Here is a 26,655-nt window from a genome sequence, read left to right as displayed (position 1 = left end):
TGTATATTCTCGAGTCATCCAACTAATAAATTGTACCCTCCACCATGTAGATGGTCTTGAGACACTATTTTATAACCTAACTCTTGATTAGGAGATGAATTATTGTTATATTCTTACCTAAACTTGGACCAGATTAGACCCTCTATTGGACCACTCAGAGCCTACTAAGTAGCATAATCAAGTAAAAGCCATCACTTAATTATAAATACCCCAATGTATCAACATTGTGGAGGGACTCCTCTCCATTCTCAATCCTAATGCATTAAGCAATCATCTTGAGTGCCTCTACTTTTTTGACTCTCGACCCAAGAATGAGTGAGCCAGCCTCCTTCAACACCACTCCCTCTCGTCATTCTCTACCTCCATCGATACCATGTATCAACAAATTACTATGAGGGTAGCTGGGTAAGTTAAGTGGAAAAAGAAAATAGTATACTTTTTTTCTATGGCAACTTGTAATTTTAGGTACCAAATGTGTATTCAATGAAATTGTAGGACTAAACCATGAGACGTGATATAATAGTTGCTTACATCATCATTTAACCACGAGGTTGAGGGTTCAATCCCCTCGCCTATGAGAATGGAGCAATTTCATGGCTAATCGTTTACTTCTATAGAAAACACTCGGAATAAGGGAAATAGTCACTGCTACTAGTGGTGGATACCCTGGTTTCGACAAAAAAAAATAGGACTAAGCTCGAAAGATAGGCTTAGGTAAAAAAATTAGACCCGTTTAAATATGAGTTGAGCTTTAAAATTCAATGCCCAAACCTAACCAGACTCGACATGTTAAGCTTTTATAAATTTAATTAAAAAATATATATAATGATGATAATATGCATAATTATTAAATATTAAATAAAAGTAATTATATTCTAAAAATATAACAATAATATAAGCGGATTTAAATGAATTCGAGTTAACCATTTATAAATATAGACAAAATTTAAGACCTCTTTTGCAGGACCAAGAAAATTACTTCTATATATAACATTAATATTGTATATGAATTTAACCCAAATTCGATCCTATATCTAAATTAGGATACAATTACTTACCCATGTATCCCATCCGAGTGAAACACAAACAAATGAAATCATCTTATCAACCTTAACTTGTATCCAAAGTTTTTTGAATTAAACTAGACTGGTTAAACTGGAAATTAATTGGGTATTAGTTCATAAAGGGATATTGATTTTTTATAAAATCTGTTTAATTGAGTTGAATGGATTAACTTGTATCCCAATTAAATGAAAAAGAACTTTTAATGCCAGGTTACCTCCAGCTTGGAACTCATAACAATGGCAATGGTTGGAACCAAATACTTGAATTCTGACTATTCATTTAGCTGTTCTTTACAATTTTATGCAAATTCGCCCACAAAATATATCCCATATTATCATACATGTGACTCAAAACAAAAGACATAGCTTTCAAATGCCATTAGAAATAACATGATGAGCAGAGCATCCCTAGCGATGGAGCGCAAGATCCTTCGCCTCCTCCATGGCCAGAAAACTCGATGCAACCTCCGGCAAATCCATGCTCATTTCATCCGTCAATGTCTTCACCAATCCAACCAAATCCTTTCCCATTTTGTATCTGTTTGTGGTCACCTCAACAAAATGGACTACGCGAACTTTGTGTTTTTGCAGACCCACAACCCCAACATTTTGCTTTTTAACTCCATGGTCAAAGGGTACTCCCTTAATGGTCCCTTTGAAGAAGCTGTTACCTTGTTTTCTTCAATGAAAGCTCACGGGATTTTTCCCGATGAATACACGTTTTCGCCTTTGCTGAAGGCATGTTCGGGTCTTTGTGATGTAAGAATCGGACAATGCATTCATGGGGAAGTTCTTAGATCTGGGTTCGAGCTTTTTGGCTCAGTTCAGGTTGGGATTCTGGAGTTATACAGTTCTAGTGGGAGAATGGAGGAAGCAAAGAAGGTGTTTGATGGAATGTCTAAAAGGGATGTCATCATTTGGAATTTGATGATTCGTGGGTTTTGCAAGAGAGGGGATGTCGATTTGGGGTTAAGTTTATTTAGGCAGATGAGCGAGAGGAGTGTAGTTTCATGGAATTCGATGATTTCTTACTTAGCACAGAGTGGGAGGCATAGTGAAGCTTTGGAACTTTTTCACGAAATGAGGGAGCTGGGGTTCCAACCTGATGAAGCTACCGTGGTTATTGTTTTGCCTATTTGTGCTCATTTAGGGGATGTTAATATTGGTCAATGGATTCATTCTTATGCCGAGTCAAGCAAGCTTTATCGAAACGTGATTTCCGTGGGAAATGCATTGGTTGATTTTTATAGTAAGGGTGGAAATTTGGAAACGGCCCTTCAGGTTTTTAAAGATATGCCTTGTAAGAACGTTGTGTCATGGAATACCATGATCTCAGGTCTGGCTTTTAATGGAAGAGGAAAACTTGGGGTGGAGTTGTTTGAGGAGATGATAAACAATGGTGAGAGGCCTAATGATGCGACTTTTATAGGGGTGCTAACATGCTGTACACATGCAGGGTTGCTTGAAAAAGCGCAAGAGTTGTTTGATGTAATGAGCAAAAATTACCATATTGATCCTAAACTTGAGCATTATGGATGCATGGTTGATCTCCTTTCACGCGGTGGATGCGTGAGAATGGCTTATGACCTGATTAGGAGCATGCATTTTCAGCCTAATGCTACTTTATGGGGTTCTTTGCTCAGTGCTTGTCGTACTTATGGTGAACTAGAGCTTGCAGAACTTGCTGTTAAAGAACTTATCAATCTTGAGCCATGGAATTCAGGTAATTATGTATTGTTGTCAAACATTTATGCAGAAGAAGGGAGATGGGATGAAGTAGAGAAAATAAGAGTATTGATGAGGGAAAAGAGTGTTAAAAAAGCAGTAGGGCAAAGCATGACAGGGTGATTACATTCTAATCGTTGTACTATATGATTTTGATAATTATAGAATCTGAACCTGCCTTCCTTTCCCTCCATTTAAATACTTTATATTTTGTTCCACCACCAAATGCCAAAAGCTTAAACTGTAGAATCTTTTGGAGATTTCCTTGTTTTATTCTCTGAGAATTAAATTAGGCGGGGCCTTAATATCACATGGATTGATGCTGCACGTACAAATGATTTTGAGAAGATTGATTTTCATATTGCAATTGATTGTAAGTTTCTAGCTATCAAGATGCCTCCTACCATTTTTCAGTGCCAAAAGCTGGTAATCTGAAATTTAGATTGCATTTATAGAGCTGTTATCTGTCTGGATGCCCCCCCAAAAGGTCAGTTTTTGAAGTCTTAAGAATCTCCATCTTGCTAAAGTCCTCCTATTTGAGGATAAAAACTCATTGAAGAATCTTTTATCAGGCTGTCTGGTTCTTGAAGAACTATGTATGGAACTCAGACAATCAGAATCTCATTTTAGTAAAAACCAGAAGTTTTCTGTTATTTCACCTTCATTGAAGATTCTAAGATGGCAACGTTTAGGACACTCAGATAGATTTGGTAGTTTTTTATGTTGTTGAAGCACCAAAACTTGAATATCTTGATCTTGTGGAACATTCTCTGGTGGGATTTTGCACGAGTGCTTCAGCCTCTTTAACTTTTTGGGTTACCTTATCAATCATGAAGCTTTTCCAAGGCATCTCCAATGCTCAAAACTTGAATTATCCACACGCCTTACATTTGTAAGTTCTTTAACTTCCTCCCTTGATAAACATAGCTATGCCGTGCATACTTGATAATATCATTACTGTTTTCATATGTGGCTTGATACTAATTAGTGTTTTCGTATGTGGCAGGCTTCCTCCAGGTGGTTGAGGAAGAGCTTGATAATTTACCCAAGTTCTGCAATTTGATCCATTTGAAAATATGAAGTTGCCAAGATATGCATTTTGTTTCTTCCATTCTTCAACATTCACCTCATTTGATGCATTTAATCTTTGATAAGGTAAGTTAATTGTGAGGCTTTCATGTTTCACTTTGGATGAGTTAATAGTTTTTTATCCTTCACTTATAATGTTCCCCATCATCTTCCTCAGGATCACTTCATCCATGGACCATTAACCCGGAGGTCTCAAGGGTCAGTTCCAATGTAGTACAATTCTTTTCTGATACATTTATAGGAAACAGTATTCCTCTGCTTGACTTAAGGGGGAATTAGAGCTTGAAGACTTAGTGGTCTAAGAGCTTGTCAATTCATAAATGCTCAAATTATGGGAGGGGAGGGGTTCATAAGATAATAGAGGGGACCTGTACATTGCACTCAATTTAATTAATTGGACACCAACTTTGAGGGATTTTTGGTTCATGAAAGATGAAAGGATCCAATATGAATAGTATTGGTCTCTTCTCTGCTACTATAAATTGCTACTCTTCCACACTCCATTCCATCCATCTATCCATAGTCTCAAAAATTGCCCTTTGCCTTATTTATAACATCTCAATTCCTGAAGCTAGCAGTGAAAGCAAAAATGAAAAGGAAGAGCTGCTGCGGTTCTGGGAACTATGTATGCACCCCAAAGAAGGAAGATGTGAAACCTGATATTACCAAGGGAAGCCATCATGCTGCACCAGTTCCAGTACCTGCTGCCGTGGTGAAAACAACCAAGGAAGAGAATGAGACCGTCAATATTAAGAATGAGGCTTCTAAGCCTAATGTTGGTTGTGGTGGGTGTAACTAGTTATTTTTATATCTAGAAACAAAGTTAGAGCGGAGCCCGTATCACATACTACTCTTATACAGTTAGTATATTATAGTTGAAAACTAGCTTCTCACTGTTATTTTAGAAGAATATTGTCATGTTTCAGTAATACCCCTCAAATTACAAATGCTTATATGAAGAGGTCTAGTTACCGAAGTCTATAGGGTATAAGCTGCCTCATCCTATCATATAAGAGAATAACATCTGATTTACTATTTATCTCAACTAAAACTCTTAAATCTTTTCTATCAAAAAGAATCTTAAATCTTTAAAAGATTACATTAGTTTGTTTTATCTAATGACAATGCATTTCAATATTAAATATCAATCGGATAGGCCTCTAAATGGATTGTAGAGTTTAGCTTTACGAGTCCAATACTAACTCACTAAAAGTAGTTTATATGCATGATTTAAAAGTTTGATATCAACAATTGTTCACTACTCCCAGTTACCAAGAGATCATCAACATATAAAGGTACTATCAACAAAGTTTCTTCTTTTGATTCTTAACCTAAAAGGTAGGCTCACTTAGACTCGTTTCAAAACCCAACTTCAGCAGGTGATAATCTATCCTCTCATACCAGGCTCTGGGTGTCTACTTCAGGTCATACAAAGTTTTCTTAAGCTAATAGACTTTTGATTCATTTCCCTCCACAATGAACCCTGGTGATTGCTCGATATAAATTTATTCCTTCAAGAGCCATTTAAGAACACTGATTCAACATCAAGTTAACGGATGTTTCATTCCATTTGAGCTGCCAAAGCTAGCAACAATTTAATGGTGTCTAACCTTACCACTGGTGCAAAGGTTTTAGAATAGTTCACTCTAAACTGTTGATAATATCCTTTTTACCACTAGTCTTGCTTTTAATCTATCGACAAAATCATCAACATTTAGCTTGGTTCTAAACACCCATTTAACACTTATAACAATACTATGCATTGGACTATCAAGGAGCACCCAAAGTTTCATTTTTATGAATAATAGACATTTCATTTTGCATGGCTTCTTTCTAACCTTCAAAGATAGCTCCCTCAAAGTTAGCAAGTTCTAAAACTGTTATATTGCTTCTCTCATAAACATTTGAAAATGGTGCAGTATCTTTTATAGGATGCTCATCATCAGATTTTTCATTATTTTCAACTTCAACTTGATCTTGAGGTAAACCAAGTCCAAACAGACATTGCTTAAAATTCTCAACTTCAGACTTACTTTAATTCCAAGATGCATGCTCACTGAAGTTAACAATCCTTCTTCCTGGTGTCACCAACGAAGATTCCAAAATGATATTTTCTTTCCATCTTATCTCTTTTGGCTTTTGGAATATAAGCATAACATATGCATCTAAAAACCTTTAAGGGAGACATTGAAGGTGTTTACAGCCTCTGCCTAAAATTTTTTAGGCAAGTTCTGTAACGCCCCAATTTTTGGGATTTCTGTGATTTTCAATAAATTCTAGAAATTATGTGTTTTAACTGTCTGTTGTGGGTTTGAGTATGTTAGTGGGCCTTTAAAAAGCCCAAGAGTAAATCCAATTAAAGGCAATTTCTAAATTTCCAATTTTAGAAAGAGAGGGTTCGGGCGTTGTGGGCTTTTAAATTAAAAGATGGTAAAATAGGGCACAAGAGACTTGTGGTAGAGTGGCATGTGATGCCACATAAGTGTTTGGGGGAGTGGCGTGTAGATCTTTAGGGGGAGCTAAGGTTCAAGTCACACAAGGTAAGCAATTTGAGGTATTACTTTTTTTTTTGAACAAAACTCTTGGCCGGCCAAGGGTCTCTAGTGTAGGGAGTTTCGGTTAGGTCTTTGAAGGGGGGATTTCAGCATTTGGGAAGTGTGGTGCCGTCCCTGGCAATTCTTTTTCCTTCTTTTCTTCTTTTGGCTTGCCGAAATAGGTTTGGCTTAGGGTTTCTTTTTCTTTCCCTTTCATTCTGCTAATTGCCGAACTTGGAAGCCCTCACTGTGCTGTTTTCTCTATAACCGAATACTACTCCCCTTCTCACCTTTTCTTTTCTTCCATCTTTTCTTTTCTCCATAGCCGAACCCACACTCTTCTCTCTCTGTCTCTTTCCTTATTTTCCTTTCTTCATTATTTCTCAATAGCCGAATCTCATCATAGCCGAACCTCTATTCTTTTCTTTCTTTAAAAGCCGAAACCCTCATACCTGTAGTATAGGAAGCCAAATTTTTGGCTACTTGAATCTGCTTTTTCTCGTAACTACGGTGGATTGGAGTTAAGATCATAGATAGGAGCACTTTTCTGGGCCGAACAACGATTGGTAAGTTTGTCGAATAACTTCCATTAATTATTTATGATTTAAGATAAAAGCCGAAACCCCTTAAGAGTGGCTAGCGTTTGGACTAAGGGCGTTGGTGCCTCTTTCCTTTTCATTGTGTAAGCGTTAGCGTGGACAAGGGAGCGTGCAGTGAAGGGTTTGAAGACTGATTCAGATTGGATCTCTAGATCTAATCCATATTTCGGCAAAAAGGTAAGAACTCTAGGGTCTAAGGGGAATGTTGGCCGAATATGGTAAGGGGGAAATAGCACGTAGTTTGTTTTCGGTATGTAGACTGACGTTTAGTAACTTGATTGTAGGCAACTCGGGAGTGGATCTCGCCAGCGTACGGTTACAAATCAGGTGTGTAAATGACACTCACTCATGTACTAGATCGGCAAAAGTCGAAAAGCCGAAATGCCAAAAAGCCGGCATTTTGTGAACTTGCGAGCGTGCGAGCGTTCGTGAGATGATTTGTTTGTTAGTTTTGGTAATCACAAGCGGTATCATTGCAGAATGCGCAATTTCGTAAAAACGCTTGGTAAGTGTTTCTGTTAATGCGCTAATGGCTGTAGTTAAATTTACTAAAATACCCCTAGGTGCAAAATTACCATTATACCCCTAGGTTAATTTTGACTGAGATGCATGATATTCTAATTCTATTTGTGGTATGCCATGACATGTATATCTGTTGCATGGGTTATGGGTTTTATTGATGGAGGAAGCGTTCTGGTGGCTATGCCACAAATATCTGTTTCTGGTGGCTATGCCATAAATATCTTTTCTGGTGGCTTTGCCACAATATTTGTATCTGGTGACTCTGTCACAATATCTGTTTTGGCAGCCATGCTGTAAATTTTGTGACGTGTAGCGGATGAAAGGGTCGAGTACTCTCCCCACATGGTGTAAGGTTGGCACGTGGGTGTATACGGATGGATATGGGTTGGGTTTTCTGCATACATGATATATCTGTTCTGTTTCTGTTATGGGCCTATAGGCTTCATTTTGAATTCTGTATAGGGCTAAGGCCCAACTTAATCTGTTTCTGTGGTTTGAACTAATTTGGACTATGGTTGGGTTATTTTACACACTGAGTTTTCTAAACTCACCCCTTAATTTTATCCATGCAGGTAACCCTCAACCATAGTGGACTTGGAGCTATGAGGGATTTGAAGTGGCCACCTGTTTTGCAAGCTAAATTCTCTTTTTATGACTTGATTAGTTTTATTTACTTTAATTGCTTTGGGTTTAAGTTGTAATAAGGCCGCTTTAATTACTTTTAATTGTTTTTAATATGTTTTGTTAGCTTAGGCATGATACTGATTTAATTGTTTGAAGTTGAGTAGCTCTAGGCGCGTTTTAAAAGGATTACTTGTTTTCAAAATATCACGATAACATGGCAAAGCTTCCGCAATGAAAATGTTTTCAAGATTAATAACCTTTATATTGGTTTTAAACGAATCGGTTTCCATGAACAAACACTCGGTTAAAGTGTGGCAATGGTTGTGTGCATGTCTAAGAGTGGATCCGTAGAGAGCTTGGTACTTAAGCAGTCTAATGGACTCACCTCCTCTTTTTCTGGCATCCTACCTGGTGCACAGCTTCCATTCACTTTAACCCATAATGAAAATACTCTCTAAACGCTAAGAAAGATTTTAGATAAAACATGAGTTTTTCAGTAACGCTTCAACGTGACACGCTGGATTCGGCCGTAACGTCTAAGCCGAGTTTAGGGTGTTACAAGTACCTTTTAAACCGAAGGCATCATGCCATGTCCATAGCAGCCCTGTTTTTTATTTTTCTTATTAACCCCATTTTGTTGATGAATAAGTATTTTCCAATTGATGCTCAATACCAGCTACTTCATAAAACTCTCCAAACATGTGAGACGTATATCAGTCCCATTGTCTTATCCAATGATTCTTATCTTGCAATTAGTCTAATTTTTCACAAAAGCCTTGAATTTCCAGAAAACTTGTGTAACTTTTGATTTCTGCTTCAAGAAATAAACCTAGCAAAATTTGGTACTGTCATCAACGAACAAGATAAAGTACTAGTACTAGCTTCCATTAAGTGTTAGTATTTTCATAGCTCCACACACATCACTATGGATGAGATGCAATTTATCTATTGCTCTCCAAGCTTTATTTGCTAGAAATGGAAGCCTTATATGCTTCCTCAACTGACACACTCCAAGGATTTCACTATGCTCAAGAACTTTTGACGTTTAAAACAAGATCACTTTTGTACAAATGACAAAGTGCTTTTCTAACTCACATGCCTCAACCTTTTGTGCCATAAATTTCTTTCCTCAACTTTACCAACATAAGTACTAGAAGCTACTAAATTCCAAATTAAAACAAAACTTCTTTGATTCAAGGAAACAAATATAAGTTCACATCCATATGGATAATAAATCATGCAATTCCTAAGCTGACTAACTTTGAGTAAGTTCTAATCAATATCAGACACTAGCAATACATCAGAAACTATTTTAGTACATGTTGGAATGCTGACAAAAACATCTAATTTTCCTTTTGCTTCAATAAACTGCCCATTGCTCCAATAATCGAATAGTCTTTTGCCCTTGAGCATAAAGTACATTTATCCCTTATAACTTTATATGTTCTGCATGCGAGGAAGGTATTGAAAAAGATGGCTATCACCCTGTTTTCATATATGCCAGATCATGTTTTCCTATTTCTCGGATGGTGGTATGTCAAGAAAACAAGAGTTGTTTTGTTAAAAGGAGTGTTCAACTAGTGCTCATTGCTAATGGAAATAGTTAGGAAAATATACTTGTCAGTGGATTGGATAAATTTGAGTGATTTCATTTTTGGATCATTTCAGCTCGTGTTAGTTGACTGGGAACTATTCTTGTTTAATTTTTTTGTCAGTTTGGTTCAGGGTCATTGGATTTGAGTTTGAGTTCTTTGTGGTTCGGGTTACTTTGAATTCTGACCACTTGAGGTTTAAGTCATTCCAGAGTTTGAGTATTTTTGAATTGGATCAGTTTCAGATTTGAGTCGTAATTCAAGTTGGACGAACTTGGATTTTTAACTTTTTATAGTTGACTAAGTTTGAGTCTGATTTGGATTTTGGGTTCAAGTTAATTGGCATGAAAGCTTGGTGGTCTAAAAATAAGGGAGGGAGGGGAGGGGTTAACAAGCAAATAGATAGGACCTGATGAATCCTATTTGGGTTCATTCCTGTACGAGGAAATTTGCAAGGTACATTGTACTAATCCAATTAATGGGACACTAAGTTTGAGGAATTTTAGTTTCATGAACAAATTAAAGATGAAAAGATCCATTAGGAATTTTATTAGGCTCTGCTACTTCTATAAATTACTATTCCTAACTCACATTCCATACATCCATCCATAGTAGCAAAATTTGTTGTTTGCCCTCTTTATAACATCCCAATTCTTGAAGTTAGCAGTGAAAGAAAAAGAGCGAACATGGGAAGGAAGAGTCGCTGCGGATATAGGAGTTATGTATGCACTCCAAAGAAGGAAGCAATGGTGACTCCAAAGAAGGAAGAAGATGTGAAACCAGATATCACCAAGGGAAACCATCAAGCTGCACCAGTTCCAGTACCTGCTGCTGTGGTGAAAACACCAAAGAAGGAAGAGAATGAAACCGTTAAGGATGAGCCTTCTAAGCCTAATCTTGCTTGTGGTGGGTGTAACTAGTCATCATTATATATATATATGTCTAGTTGAAAACTTGCTTCTCTTCTCACTGCTATTTGAGAAGTATGTTGTCATGTTTCAGTAATACTCCTATCTGAACTAAAACTCTTTAATCTTTTTATTAAAAAATATCTAATCTTTAAAAGATTATGTTAATTTGTTTTATCTAATTTTTGACAATGCATTCCAATGAATTATTAAATAATTATTTTAATTTTATTAAAAAAAGGTTAAAAAGTATATACAAAGGGAAGAATAATATATAAAAGCATACCTATTAAATTTGAGTAAGGATGGAATTCTAGTTTTTTGTGTTGCTTCACTCTTGTAATTTAATTAGGCAATTTATATTCGGAGGGTAGGTAGCGGCTTTGACACTCCTAGTTAAGGGGTATAATATCTTTTTTAGTCCATTTTAATTATGAGGTATTCACTTTAAACCTGTTTTGAACATAATTTTTTTTTATTTTGACCTTTCAAATTTGTAAAATTTTATTTTGGCCCAACTTAATAATGAATTGCTGGCATGGTTGATCTCCTTCACGTGGTGGATGCATGAGAACAAGAGTGTTAAGAAAGCAATGGGACAAAGTGTAATAGGGTGATATCTTTGTATCATATGATTTTGATAGTTATAAGAAATGCAAACAGGTCACCTTGTTTTTTTATTCCGTGGGAAATAAATTAAAGTAAATTATCAAAATAGTCATTTTTATTTGTTTTAGGTTATATTTTAGTCACTTATGTTTGAAATATTACGTTTTAGTCACTTACTCACTGAGCCGTTAATTGCTGTTAACGGTGTAACGGTAAGTTGATGTGACACGTTAAATCATCATTTCAAACAAAAATTTTAGATTAATTTAAATTAAATTGTTCAAAATGAAAAAAATACAAGGACCAATTGTAGAATTTAACCTAAAATTTTCATTTGAAATAATTATATAATGTACCATGTCAGCTTATCGTGTCACCGTTAACGTTAATTTACTGTTCAGTAGCTAAAATATTACAACATGATAATGTAAGTGACTAAAACGTAACATTTCAAACATAAGTGACTAAAATTTAACCTAATACAAGTAAAAGTGACTGTTTTAGCAGTTTATCTAATAAATTAAGTCCTTTAAATATTAAAGATGAATCCATGACGAATCGTATAAATCTCTAAAAGGATGATAGAGATTAGCTTTAACGAGAGTTAACGTTTGGGTATAACTCTTAGAATCTTAGCCTCCAAAAGATCTATTTGCCTTTAACATCATAGGAACTTAGAAAAAACAAGAGAGGCAGACGATGATGGACGAAGAACAAGACAGGATCAGCAACTTATCGGACGATATTTTGGCTCACATTCTGTCGTTTTTGGAACTAAGGGATGCTTTCAAAACCATGATTTTATCAAAAAGATGGGAAAAGGTTTGGACTTTGACTCATATCATCAACTTGAATAACAAATCATGTGTGAGGCGCTTCGATCAACGCTTGTCTCTTGACAAAGAGATTAGACGAAGAACTACTTTCATTAACTTCATCAATGGGGTTTTATTTGGCCATAACATGATATTCCCGGTAAAAGCCTTCACCCTTTCATATTATTTTGGTTATGCAGATTTCATTAGGTATAGACACAGCCCATATATCATCAAATGGGTTGATGCTGTAAGTACAAATGATCTTGAAAAGTTTGATTTTTCTATTTCGATTGATTGTACATTTCCGGCTCTCAATATGCCTCCTACATTGTTTCAATGCCAAAACCTGGTAACATTAAGTTTAGAGTCCATTAATAGAGTACTTATCCGTTTCGATGTCCTTGAAACGGTCTGTTTATTGAGTCTTAAGTATCTCCGTCTTGTTAAAGTCCGATTTGAGGAAGAAAACACGTTGAAGAATCTTTTATCAGGCTGTCCTGTTCTTGAAGAACTATACATGGAACCCGGGGATACCGGTTTTAAATCAATCCCGCATTTTTACTTTATTTCACCTTCATTGAAGATACTAAAATGGAAACGTGAAGAAGGGTTTCGTGGTTATTTTGTTGTTAAAGCACCAAAACTTGAACATCTTCATTTTGTGGAACATTCTATGTTGGGTTTTAGCATGAGTGTTTCACCCTCTTTAGTTTCTGTTGTTATGGATATTGGTTCATCTTTCGGTCATCATGGCCATATATCAGTCGAGAAGCTTTTTCAAGGCATCTCCAATGCTCAAAAACTTGAATGGTCCACCCACCATACATTTGTAAGTTGTTTTAACCTTTAACTATGCTGATCATATCTCATACATACATGGATATTAAATATGATTACTGTTTTCATATCCAGATGGCTAAGGTAGAGCTTGATAATTTACCTGAGTTCTGCAATTTGACCCATTTGAAAATAGGAAGTTGCCAAGACTTGTATTTTGTTTCTTCCATTATTCAACATTCACCTCATTTGAAGCACTTGATCTTTGATAAGGTAAGTTTCAATTTTGAGGATTTCATGATCACTTAGAATAAGTGTAATGTTCCCCCGTCATCTTCCTCAGGATCACTTCATCTCCGGACCAATGACATGGATGCCTCCGGTGCCAGTCCCATCGTGTTTGATATCGCACCTCGAAACGGTAGAAATCATTGCACCTGAAGGCCAAACAAGCTACGAAATCGAATTGATTTTATATCTTCTGCATATGGGAAAGGTATTGAAAAAGATGGTTGTCACTCCATTTTCATGTATAGACTTGAGGAGGAAACTGTGGGAATCTCCAAAGGCGAGCGGATGCAAGATCGTGTTTTCCGATTTTCCGGCCGGTGGTACGTCAAGATAACAAAAATTGGTTTGTTAATGGAGTGTTCAGCAAGTGCTTATTGCTGATGGAAAAATAGATAGGAAAAAAGTAATATGTTTTAGTTTGCTTGGGAGTGAAGTGAAAGTCTTTTGGTGATATATTGATGGGAAATAGTGATTGATTTGATTAAAAAATTTGTGAACTGTCCTTGAGACATTATTATGATGCACTTGATTTGAAGCATATTATGAATCCTCTTTGGATTATACATTGCACTCAATTTAATTAAGACATTAACTTTGAGAGATTATTGTTTCATGAAAGATGAAAGGATCCAATAGGAATTTTATTGGTCTCTTCTGCTTCTATAAACTACTATTACTCCACACTCCATTCTATCCATCCATCCATAGTTGCATAAATTGCCCTTTGCTTTGATTATAACCTCCCAACCCCAGAAGCTAGCAGTGAAAGAAAAGAGCAGACATGGAAAGGCAGAGTTTCTGTGGATATAGGATCTATGTATGCACTCCAAAGAAGGAAGAAGATCTGAAACCAGATACCACCAGGGGAAGCCATCATGCTGCTGCTGTGGTGAAAACACCAAAGAAGGAAGAAAAGGAGGCCACCAGTGTAAATGATGAGCCTTCTTAGCCTAATCTTGGTTGTGGTGGGGGTAGCTAGTCATTATCATATCTTGAAACTGAATTTGAGGGGAGGGCATATGACATGCTATCTTCATATCTATATATTTATATACAGACGTTAATATATTATGTTTAAATCTCTCTGTGTCGCTGCAAATTTGATGTCACATAGACAAGTTAAGCTTTAGTTTCCAAAATCTATAAGCTATAATCCTGCTTGATTCCAGTATATCAGTGAATAACATGTTCTCCTATGCTATGATATCAGACAAAACCTATTTTATTGTTCATATAACTTGGAAAGCACCGCCAGTATGTGTATATATATTAGAAATAATGCATGTTATACAATGCCAATTTGCCGTAGAGCAGATATAAGACTAAAACATAAAAAAGCCAATGATTAGTGTTAATGTAGACAAGCTGATGATAAAGCTGCGCAAACTTGGTGCCTCGCTTATTTCACCCTGAAAATAATCTCCCACATCGAAATTCCCTGACAAAAGGGTGAAAAAGCTTCAGACAAAAGGAAGAATAATATATGGAATCCTGATATAGATAGTATGCGACATTTTACTAATAGAAAATCAATGACATTACCTCTTCTGTTTGTGTAGCTGCAACCAGCATGGAGTACATTTGTGACGTCTCCAATGGTGGCCTTGTTATAAAATATGAAGTCTGATAAAATGTTGTCAACACATTTAAGCACTAACTGTGTCTCAGCAAAGCAAGGTCCGTTGCAGAAGATGTCAGTAGCTTCACGTGGTACGTTAAGGTTACCACTCTCATTCAATCTATAAGCCTCGTCGCAGCCAGTATAAATCTGTGTATATATATATATATATATATCCATAAAAAAGAAAATTACCAATGAATATTTACATTAAAACAAAAACAGTACATTAAAATCTTACATATTTGTTGCTGAAACAAAAGAACGCTTTTGCAAGGGATTGTGCGGGGAAATTCTGAGCATTCCCTGAGTTAACGTTGCAGCAGAATATGGCAATGAAAATGAATTTGAAACACTTGAGGTTTGATGAAGTAGGTGCTGCCATTGTTGCAGCAACTGTGACCAAATAGCTTCGCGGAGAGACTGGTTTTATTTGATGCTCGAGGGATTGGTAACCCCCCACACCCTCCAAGAAAAAAAAAAAAAGCAAAGGGAAAGAAACCAAAAGAGTAGACCACCTGGATTTGAATAAGGTGAGGGTTGGTAGCTTGCCAAAGGGTGTTTAGGAGTTGGAAAAAATGATTAGTGGTGTTAAGTGTAAGTTGGTGAAACAGGTCACCAACTTTGTACTTGCGTCTGCAACATTTGAGATTCAAAACTGGTAGTTTAAAGCTTTGTTATGTTGTGTGAAGTAGACAGAAGCACAAAATCATAAAGTTTGACTAAAGGAACTTGTTACTTCTAAAACAGGATCTCTATTGCTATTAATATTATATCTTGGTTATAAAACTTGTTAACCAGCTATTAATATTATATCTTGGTTATAAAACTTGTTAACCAGCTCTTATATCATATATATACACACGCACGAACGCATCTGATATGTGCTTCTACTTATTTTCCGGAAAAAGGTACTTTTAAGTATGATTGACCGTTTTGAAGGGTTAAATGCAAAACTGGTCTTCAAACCATATACTAATTCTGTAATTATTTTTTTAAGAGTGATATTTAAACTATTAATTGTATTATTTTACCAAAATATAATTAGACAATAAAATTGTCACATGTGAAACTTTTTATGGGATGTTATGCCTTATGAGTAAAATAAGATGAAATTGATAATTTTAGTATCATTTTATTAAAAAATATTGTTTTTAAGAATTTTTTTATATAATTTAAAGGTTAAATTTATAGTTAAACCTATCTCGAATAATACACCAAATTCTTTAATTTAGGATTAAGTTATTTAGAATTTATTATTTGGCAACTAAGTATTATTAATTTCATGTTCTAAAGTTCATCAATTAAAGAAGATATAATTTTGAATTCTTTATTTCTTTTAAAACCGATCGCGTTTGATATTTGTGCTTAATACATTAATAATGATGTTAATTAGCCGTAACATTATTAATAATAAAATCATCAAATTAATAATAAATTAAAGTGTAATGAGTAAATGTACAAATTGTTTATTTTTCTATAAATTAATTTCTATTTTTCTGTTTTCTTTATTATTAGATTACTTTTGTCTTCTCTATGTTTTAGTAAAACCATTAAGAAATTTGTACATGATAAGATTTGAAATCATATTTTGAGAGTTGATTTTACTAAAATTGTTGTTGGTTCATAGTTTAAGGAATTTCTTTCTCGTATTCACCAAAAACAAATTTAATTTTTATAATGAAATGTTATTATGGATGATAGAAATTGTAACTAATGATATAATTTCTCTAAAGCCACTTTTGATTTTAATTTTCCTTGTGTGTCCCTTGCCTAATTATCCTTCTTAACATGATCAATTAAGTTCATGCATGCTACATAAGATAACACATGATTTTAATAAAAAATATTAAATAAATTAAATTGTATTTAATTATCCATCAAAATTATTTAATTCAAATACAAATAAAATTATATTAAAAAGATTTTTGAAAGTAGTTTTGGTATTATAAATTTAGATTTTTTTTAAAAATCTTTCAAATTTAGATTTAACCCACAAACTATTTCTCATTAAACAAACACCTCTTTACATTTTAATTTATTTTGTTATATTTATTTGTATTTTGATTTTAAATTTTATATTAACATAATGTAATAAATATATATTTTATAAAAGCTACTAAATTTATGTTACCCTATAAGGATGTGATAATATACCATCTACATTTATAAGTAAAACTTGGAAATGAAAAGAAATATTTAAATATCATTTATTTTCAAATTTAAAGAATTCTATGCAACGAATATAATCGCATAGTCTGATTAATCTTTCAAATAATATTTTGAGATCTTCATTGAATACAAAGAGCTCACCAATATGCCTCTATATTTAAACTTGAGATCTTCATTTAATATGGAAATACAACCCTATTTTGAGTAGCATCACCATATATATAGAAAATTTCCTCAGCCTTTTCATAAATTTCGGTGTTGTCATTAGATTGTAAATTCTTGATCTTCTCTTAACCCTTTGCATCATCGATCATTTGTGCATAGAGATTCACTCCTTTTGTAGTGTCCATATTTTTATCAGCTTCTCCTACCTTGAGAATGTTTTCAAGCCCTTTTAAGCAAACTGTAACAACTTTTGGATTGGGGCAGTTGATAAGTTCACACAATGGCTTGATGCAACCTTGAATTACAAGGAACCTGAAATATGTGACATGCCTAAATAAGGTAGTTTATCATTCATACTCTGCCAAATAATGATTCCCTTGAAAAATAATATGGGACACCATTTTCGTACCTGATTTGATCTTGAGTTCCACCAAATGTAGCATTTGAGATTGCCCACGCAACTTCTTTCTTAATATCAAATTTAGCATTTTGAAGCAAATAAACTAGAGAAGCAATAATATTAGCTTCAATGACCACCTATAAAATTCATACCATTACCCACTGTTTGATTGTACAAATCAATGCGGATAAAACATTGGGTTCGAAATTGATACATGCTTCTCATTTCTAGTTGTGATATTTGAGATTATCCAACAAGCAACCTTCTTGATTCTCTTTTTATAATTATTTGTCGGAAGGTTTAAAAGGTATGACAATGACTGATGACTAATGACACACTATATAGCAACAAGGTTTGCCCATAAATGAGAAAATAAATGTGGTTTTAGTGAGAAAACTAGTTATTAACAGAAAAAGATATGATAAATGGCAAATACATGAGTTTGTACATCATCTCCAGTAACAATATGTTTAACTGTATAAAGACTAGGAGTTATCACTAAAGGAGACGGATGCCTTTGAAAGCCCAAAAATTTGGGATTTCAGTCAAGAAACCAAACAAAATAGCTTAGAAATAGAACCGCTCAATCAACAAAAAAATAGTCTAACTCACATCAAAAGTTCCACCAGACTCTCACATACACCTGCTTCAATAACAGCTTGGATTTTATCATTTGTGCTATCAGAAAGATATGAGAGTGCCCAACATGTATGAGTCAACACTTTTACATCATCTGAATGAATAAAACGGGCTAATGTAGGGAGTACAAGCTTAACCTGAACAGTAAATAAAGGATAATTAGTAAGACAAAAATCAATTTAATCCCGCTAGCGAATTGAATGGAATATTCATAGCTATATAATAATACTAAACATTTGTAAGCCTCCAAGCAATATATCTCAATTTCTAGTTTAATGTTAGTAGTGCATAGCAATGCATAGTTTACGTATCAGACAAACAATTCACTAGATCACCATTTGTGTTAAATGGGAAGAATTGGAGGTTCCATTTCCATTATGGATGTTCTAGTTGCCGAGACGTGGCTTTCCATTAGTCTTTCGTTGTTGTTAATTTTAGGTGTTGGTAAATTTAAGGGTTATTGAGTGGATTAATGCTGTGGTTATCTTTTCCTAGGCTGGTTTCCATCTGAGGCTGAACTAGTGTCAAAACAAGGTCCCTCATCTTTGGAAGGTGTATTGCTCGAAAGTGTTTTATTGCATGATAGTTAGCCTTACTTAATCTACTTTTGGTTAATCTACAGTTTTTTCCTACCGGTGGTTATGATTATTTGCTCGACGTGTTTTTCTTTTCCTATTTTTGTTCATTGATGTTGGATACTTCTGTATTCAATTGTGAGAGTGTTTATATTGTTTGGCTAATGTTTTGTTTGAGTGTTTGTGGTTTGCTCTGTTTTGGTTTAGACTTGTAAATTGTTATTGCACTTGCATTTTAGCTTTTAATATTGTTGGGTTTTTTACACAGGAAGAAAAACAGAACAAAGTTATCTGGATAAAATATGAAGCTCTTGATGAAGCTAGAGCAACAAAGCAATAATTCCGGATAAAGTATGAAATAAGTTTGAGATTCAAAGATATGAGAGTTGCAAGAAACAACCAAACAAACAGAAGCAAAAATGAGAAATTGAGAGCGCAAGAATTGGCTATTCTTCTTACATTGATTTATCAAATGTATGATGTACATATATAAAACTACAATAACATTTTTAACTTGTAGAAGTGAACAAACATTAAATTCATCCTAATGATAACCTAGGACCTATCTAAAACTGGAAAGTACTTGACCAACTTTATCCAGTCAAAAAGTTTTCTGTCATATCATATACATGTCGTCTGTTACAAAAAAACGTACTTCATCTGGATAATATACGTACATTTGTAGTTGCTATTTCATCCGGGTAACATATATACTACTGTTTGTTGCCACATTTATCACTCCTCATTGGCTACAAAACAGCAGACTCCAATTTGCTTCTTCAAATACTCGAACCTGGTGGCAGCTAACAGCTTGGTCAAAATGTCTGCCAATTGAACTTCTGAGCAGCAATGGACCAAGTTGATCTCCTTTGACAACTCTACCTCCCTCACAAAATGGTATTTGATCTTGAAATCCTTAGTTTTGCCATGAAACACAGGGTTCTTGGCAATTGCAACAGCTGACTGATTGTCAACTTTGATCTTTGTTGCTTCAGCTTGACCAGCATTCAAGTCATCCAACAGCTTTCTAAGCCAAATTGCTTGATTAACAGCCTCAGCAACCGCAATATACTCTGCTTCAGCTGTTGATTGAGCAACGGTTTGTTGCTTCTTTGAGCTCCAGCTAAAGATTCCTGATCCTAGAGTGAAGAAGTATCCTGATGTACTCTTCATGCCATCAACTGAGCCAGCCCAGTCACTGTCTAAATAATCGACCAGCTTCAGTTCTTCAGCTCTCTCAAACTTTACACCATAGCCTAAGGTGCCTTTGACATACCTTAGGACTCTTTTAGTAGCTTTAAAATGTGCAACATTGCAGCAGTGCATGAATCTCGATAGAAGACTAACAGCATACAAGATGTCTGGCCTTGTTGCTGTCAAGTAGAGTAGACAACCAACCAAACTCCTATACTCCTTTTCATCTACTCGATCATGCTCATTGATGCTTGAGAGTTTCTCTTCTAGTGCAACAGGAGTGCTAACAAACTTGCACTTTGACATGCTGAATTTATTTAAAACTTTCTGTGCAAATGCTTGCTAGCTTATGAAAATGCCATGCTCATTCTGATTAACTTCCATACCAAGAAAGTAGGTCATCAAACCTAAATCAGTCATCTCGAACACATCTAGCATTTGCTTCTTGAAATCTTCAATCAGCTCACCCCTGCAACCAGTAATCAATAAGTCATCCACATAAAGTGAGACTATCAACAAGGTTTCTTTCTTAGCCTTCTTCACATAGAGTGTAGGCTCACTTATGCTCTTCTCAAATCCAAGCTTCAACAGGTATGCATCAATCTTGTCATAACAGGCCCTTGGAGCCTGTTTTAGGCCATACAATGCCTTTTTGAGCTTGTAAACCTTGTCTTCCTCACCAGGGACCTTGAAACACTCAGGCTGTTCTATGAAGATTTCTTTCTTGATAAATCTATTCAGAAATGCTGAATTTACATCCAATTGATGCACCTTCCACTGTTTTTGAACAGCTAAGGCAAACAATAGCCTTATGGTGTCTAACCTTGCAACAGGTGCAAAGGTTTCAAAATAATCAACACCTTGCTGCTGACTATACCCCTTTACAACTAGTCTGGCCTTATGCTTGTTCAGAGATCCATCTGCATTGTTCTTGGTCCTGAACACCCATTTGACACCTATGATCTTTCTGTTTACTGGCTTATCAACCAGTTCCCATGTGTCATTTTTATGGATCATCTCCATTTCAGCTTCCATGGCCTACTTCCAGCATTCTTCTTTAGCAGCCTCTTAAAAATTTAAAGGTTCAACTATTGTAACATTACATCTTTGATAGATGTCTGCAATAGTCCTTGTCCTCTTAGTGTGCTTTATCAAAATATCATCAATCGGCTCTTCATCGCCTAGCTCCAAACTCATCGTCGGTGATCTTCATCAGTCAACCTTGCATCAGCATCATTCCAACTCCATACTCTACCTTCATCAAACCTCACATCCCTACTCACCAATATTTTCTTTTTCGAGGGATCATATACCCTGTAGCCCTTGTTAGTGCTGCTGTAGCTAACAAATATTCCTAGAATAGCCCTTCTCTCGAGCTTGGTTCTCCTCTCAGCTGGAATAAGGGCATAGCAAACACAGCCAAACACTTTTAGGAGTGAAACAGAAGGTTTGATTCCATGCCAGGCTTCAAAATAAGTCTTTTCCTTCACAGCAACGATTGGCAACTTGTTGAACAGGTACACTGAGGTATTGACAGCCTCAGCCCAAAACTTGCTTGGCAGCTTGCTTTCAAACAGCAAACATCTAGTCATATCAAGTACTGTTCGATTTTTCCTCTACATACTCTATTTTGCTGAGGAGTATAGACTGTTGTTAGCTGATGATGAATCTCAGCTTGTTCACACAACTTCTGAAACCTTTCAGACAGATACTCAGTGCCATTATCTGTTCTTAAAGCCTTAATCTTGCAACCAAACTGATTTTCAGCCAATGCCTTAAATTTGTTGAAGGCTTCAAACACTTCAGATTTTTGCTTCAAGAAATAAACCTAGCAAAACCTGGTTAGATCATCTATAAATAGCACAAAGTACTTACTGTCATTTAAGGAAGAGGTCTTCATTGGTCCACAGACATCAGAATGGACTAACTCAAGTCTTTCTCGAGCCCTCCATGCCACATTAGCAAGAAAAGGCAACCTGGTTTGCTTACCAAGCTGGCAAACCTCACAGACAGTGTCTTTGGGTTCAACTTTCGACATGTCTTCAACCAAGTTCAACTTATGCAACTGATCAAGTGCTTTGTAATTAACATGTCCTAATCTTTTGTGCCATAGACTAGCATCATCAACAAGGCTGGTGTAAGCCCTCTTCTCAAGTTGATTGACATCAAGCATAAAACATCTGTCTGTCATTGCTACTGTGACCAACTCCTGACCATAAGAGTCTTCAACAATGCATAAGCCATTCTTAAAAGTAAGTGAGTAACCTTTTTCTACAAGCTGACCAACACTAAGTAGATTCTGATCTATGTCAGGCACAAAAAGTACATCAGAAATCACTTTGTTACCTAACTTTGTGTTGATCACCACATTACCCTTGCCTTTGGTTTTAATCAGGTTTCCATTACCAATCCTGATCTTTGAGGCAAAACTTCTGTCGAGCTCAATGAACAGCCTTCCATCAGCTGCCATGTAGTGTGTGCAGCCACTATCCACTAACCAGTCACAACTAACCTTGCTCGAGGTTGCAAAACAAGAGGCTGTAAAAACATACTCCTCCTAAGCTTGAAGATCATCAGCGGCCTTAGCTTGCATTTGCTGTTGAGCTTGTGCCTTCCCTTTGTTTTTGCACACCCTCTCAACATGTCCCAGCTGTTTGCATCTTATACACTGAACATCTGGTCTGTACCAACAATTCTTCTCTAAATGTGAAGTTTTCTTATGGTGAATACATGGTGGAAACCTCTTCTTCCCTGCATCTCTCCTTAATTTCTCCCTTCTATCGACCCAAGGTTTCTTCCCGCTTTGACCAGAACCTGAGCCTTCCTTAGCCTTTGCTTGGAAAGCTCCTTCAGGATGCTCTTCCTGCCTGTTGACCCTCCTTTGCTCAAGTGCATATAGGGAATTTACAAACTCAGACAGTGAAATGGCTTATAAATCCCTCGAGTCCTCCAATGAAGAAATCTTTGACTCAAACTTCTCTAGGAGAGTTGTAATGACCTTTTTAACAACTCTGCTCTCACTGAAATTATCACCAAGGAGCCTAATGTTGTTGACTATGGCCATTATTCTGTCAGAGTACTGCTTAATGGTCACTGACTCTCTCATCTTCAGATTCTCAAAATCCCTTCTAAGGTTGATCAGCTGTTGTTCTCTTATTTTGTCTGACCCCATAAACTCCTCCTTTAGCTTCTCTCATGCTTGCTTTGGTGAATCACAAGTCATTATTCTTGTAAAGATCACATCAGAGACCCTATTTTACAAGCACGCCATTGCTTTATGCTTCTTGGCACACTCTTCACTGTGTTGCCTCATCTGAGCAATAGTTGGATTGGCCCTCAATGGAGGTGGTTCAGCATCATTCTCGATCACACTCTATAAATCATGTGGTAGTTTTCTCTAGCAAACATAGGTGGTGGTGGTGGTGGTGTGAAACTCATCTTTGCAGCAAACAAACAGACCAATAGAAAAAACAGTTTCTGCTTCTTCTCTCTCGAACACAACCAAGGTCCTCAAAGACTTAGACTCTTGATACCATTTTTTGGGTTTTTCACACAGGAAGAAAAACAGAATAAAGTTATCCGAATAAAATATGAAGCTCTGATACCATTTGTTGGGTTTTTCATACAGGAAGAAAAATAGAATAAAGTTATCCGGATAAAATATGAAGCTCTTGATAAAGCTAGAGCAACAAAGTAATAATTCTGGATAAAGTATGAAATAAGTTTGAGATTCAAAGAGATGAGAGTTGCAAGAAACAACCAAACAAACAGAAGCAAAAATGAGAAATTGAGAGAGCAAGAATTGGCTATTCTTCTTACATTGATTTATCAAATGTATGATGCACATATATAAAACTACAACAATATTTTTAACTTGTAGAAGTGAACAAACATTAAATTCATCCTAATGATAACCTAAGACCTGTCTAAAACTGGAAAGTACTTGACCAACTTTATCCAGTCAAAAAGTTTTCTGTCATATCATATACAGGTCGTCTGTTACAAAAAAACATACTTCATCTGGATAATATACGTACATTTGTAGTTGTTGTATTTCATCTGGGTAACATACATACTGCTGTTTGTTACCACCTTTAACAAATATATTTATGATTTAGCAAGAAAACAATGGTTAAACTAACAATAGCTCCCAAAAAAGAAGGGACTTAAGGTCAAACCTAATCAAATGGGGGCTTACAAAACATTGATAGTGTCCATGCAACATTTCTCAGCATAGAATATGAAACAGGTTCATTCAACAGAGCCAACAAAGGAAGCAAAGCACCATGGCTAAGGACAAGGTCACGACATCTAAAAGAATCAACAACAATATTTCCCAATGCGCAGACAGCTTGAATTTCAAAAAGAAAAAAAAGAAGAGAAGAATACATAATATTATAAAACATTCCATACCAGCTTTTGCTAAGTAAAACATAATTGATCTCACTTTCTAATTAGAATAATTTCATTTCATATGCATACTTTCTCACGAACAGAATCACTTGGGGAACCAAGTAACTCAACAAAGCGAGGAACCGCTCCAACTTGAATTACTTCCTCAATAGGTGCTTTACATTCTGTAATAAATGGAAAAAAAGATATAATTTAAACTTTATATCACTATTTAAATAAAGTTTATTACAAAATAATTTTCTCACTATTTGAAACCAATTTTGTCAACTGAGTGATTGCTTGAAGATGCAAACTACTATCATCAGACCAGACACTGGCAACCAAATTTTCCAGCTGCAGTCAAGGAGCGGAACGTGATAAGAACAACTCAATGTTCAATCAAGTCAGAAGTAGAACCAATCAACATATCATGCAAATAATTTACGAAGATGGTCACGAGGTAAAACTATGACATAAACAAAAATTAAAGAAATAAGCATGTTACTATCATGCACATGCCAACAACAAAATTGTAATCCAACCACTTAATTGGCTTCAAACTTTGATCATTAAGCTTAATAAAATAAATAAACTAAAAACAAATTTATTAAAACCAATCAACTAATTTGCTAATATGGAAATGTTATCGTCTTGACATTGTATGTTTACAATAAAAATGGAAAATTAACCTTTTTTCACAAAACGCTCTTCGTGATTATTCTTCCTAATCTCTGTGTTATCCTCTACCTAAAAACAAGAGCATATATCATGTTAGAGATCTATCAGAGCAAAAAATATTAGACCTTGATATTTAAAAAGTTAAGTATGTAATTAACTTACTTCAGTCAGCATGTATTCTATGTGAGCAATTGTTTGACCATTACATTCTTCACAATAATATATATTATTATTTGGAATTATTTCTTTCTCACAAGAATCACAATAATACTTTTTAGAATCATCTTCAATAAAAGAATCCTTTAAGTTCAAAGGATGTGTTGGTGTTTTGGGACACTTTATCCGGATAAAAAATGAAGAAAACTTGTGAATCAGGTTTGGAGTTTTTAAGTAAAATAGAAACAAAATTGAAAAGCAAAGGAAATAAGAAAGGAAATGGAAAGGATATTAAATGGAAAAGATGATGATTTTTCATTAATTAAACATTGGCAAACAGCCATTACATATATCAAACATGAGATGATCATTACAAGTCAAAATGCTACCTAAACATTTACCTAACACCACTTAAAACATTGAAAATTGCTAAACTAGCTTGCACAAGTTGCTTTGCTGAATTTTCAGTCAATCAACATCTAAAAATACATCAAAAGATTTACCAACTAAGTTCTAAAAGAACTAAGTTACAAACTATGAACTTAAGGTAACCAAAATGAGTTGAAATTGGACAGCATCAGTAAGCTTCTGCTTCTGTCTATTGGTCTCCAGCTGCATGGCCGCCTTTTCTGGTTCAAGATGCATACTTCAATCGATAATAATATAACAGTTTAATCTCTTTTCTTTACAGCTGCATGCATGGCTCGGGCTGCTTCTTGACACTTTGGCTTCTTCACATGCTGCATGCAGGCCAACTTCAACAGGATGAATATGATATTTGGATTTCACAATGTCTAATAAGGAAACATATTTCAAATGAAAATTGGTATCGTACTTTAGACAACAATAAGGGTTCTCTTTTACAACTTCCATCACATTCATAACAATCAAAATTGTGTAGCAACAAGGTTTGCTCGTAAATAAGAAAATGTGGTTTTAGTGAGAAAACTAGTTATTAACAGAAAAAGATATAATAAATGGCTAATACCTGAGTTTGCACATCATCTCCAGTAACAATATGTTGAATTGTAAAAAGAGCATGAGTTATCACTGAAGGAGATGAGTGCTTGTGAAAGCGCAAAAATTTACGATTTCGGTCAAGAAACCAAACAAAATAGCTTAGAAATAGAATGGTTCTAAAGTCAATCAACAAAAAAATAGTCTAACTCAAATCAAAAGTTTCACTAGATGCCCATATACACCTGCTTCAATAACAACTTGGATTTTGTCATTTGTGCCACCAGAAAGATGAGAGAGTGCCTAACATGCATGAGTCAACATTTGTTCATCATTGGAATGAATAAGACGGGCTAATGTAAGGAGTACAAGCTTAGCCTGAACAGTAGATAAAGGATAAATAACAAGCCAAAAATCAATTTAATTGATTGTGAGGGTGTTTACGTTGTTTGGTTGATGATTTGTTTGAGTGTTTGTGATTTGCTCTATTTTGGTTTAGACTTTGTAAATTGTTACTACACTTGCTTTTTAGCTTTTAATATATTTATGATTTAGCA

General features: G+C 35.3%; 3 protein-coding genes and 1 pseudogene across 6 annotated transcripts; 2 read left to right on the top strand and 2 right to left on the bottom strand.

Annotated features, from left to right (window-relative positions):
• The first annotated feature begins 1,026 nt into the window (after nucleotides 1–1,026).
• LOC108470954 (pentatricopeptide repeat-containing protein At1g09190) lies at nucleotides 1,027–4,854 on the top strand. 4 transcript variants are annotated; one of them, XM_017772490.2, is made up of 4 exons: nucleotides 1,027–3,681; nucleotides 3,796–3,944; nucleotides 4,036–4,076; nucleotides 4,454–4,854. In XM_017772490.2, exon 1 carries the CDS (start codon nucleotides 1,455–1,457, stop codon nucleotides 2,910–2,912), a length of 1,458 nt encoding a protein of 485 aa, XP_017627979.1. In that variant the 5' UTR covers nucleotides 1,027–1,454; the 3' UTR covers nucleotides 2,913–3,681; nucleotides 3,796–3,944; nucleotides 4,036–4,076; nucleotides 4,454–4,854. The 4 variants fall into 4 exon arrangements, with proteins under 4 accessions (XP_017627979.1, XP_017627976.1, XP_017627980.1 ...); XM_017772491.2 differs by having other exon boundaries at nucleotides 1,034–3,681; nucleotides 4,457–4,854; XM_017772489.2 differs by having other exon boundaries at nucleotides 1,034–3,681; nucleotides 4,450–4,854.
• A 7,114-nt stretch (nucleotides 4,855–11,968) lies between these two features.
• On the top strand, nucleotides 11,969–13,486 carry LOC108471804 (F-box/FBD/LRR-repeat protein At4g26340-like). Its single transcript, XM_017773369.2, has 3 exons — nucleotides 11,969–12,913; nucleotides 12,997–13,134; nucleotides 13,205–13,486. Exons 1-3 carry the CDS (start codon nucleotides 11,969–11,971, stop codon nucleotides 13,484–13,486), a joined length of 1,365 nt encoding a protein of 454 aa, XP_017628858.1.
• An 872-nt stretch (nucleotides 13,487–14,358) lies between these two features.
• LOC108471803 (uncharacterized) lies at nucleotides 14,359–15,299 on the bottom strand. The gene is made up of 3 exons (XM_017773368.2): nucleotides 15,012–15,299; nucleotides 14,695–14,920; nucleotides 14,359–14,590 (listed from the first exon to the last, which is right to left on the bottom strand). The coding sequence occupies exons 1-3, from the start codon at nucleotides 15,153–15,155 to the stop codon at nucleotides 14,475–14,477; spliced, it is 486 nt and encodes a 161-aa protein (XP_017628857.1). The 5' UTR covers nucleotides 15,156–15,299; the 3' UTR covers nucleotides 14,359–14,474.
• Nucleotides 15,300–17,118: 1,819 nt separating this feature from the next.
• Nucleotides 17,119–25,786, bottom strand: LOC108471802 (importin subunit alpha-like; annotated as a pseudogene).
• Between the last annotated feature and the right edge of the window lie 869 nt (nucleotides 25,787–26,655).

Source organism: Gossypium arboreum, chromosome 11, assembly GCF_025698485.1.
Source record: "Gossypium arboreum isolate Shixiya-1 chromosome 11, ASM2569848v2, whole genome shotgun sequence".
Lineage (NCBI taxonomy): Eukaryota > Viridiplantae > Streptophyta > Magnoliopsida > Malvales > Malvaceae > Gossypium > Gossypium arboreum.
This window is presented reverse-complemented; position numbering and strand designations above follow the sequence as displayed.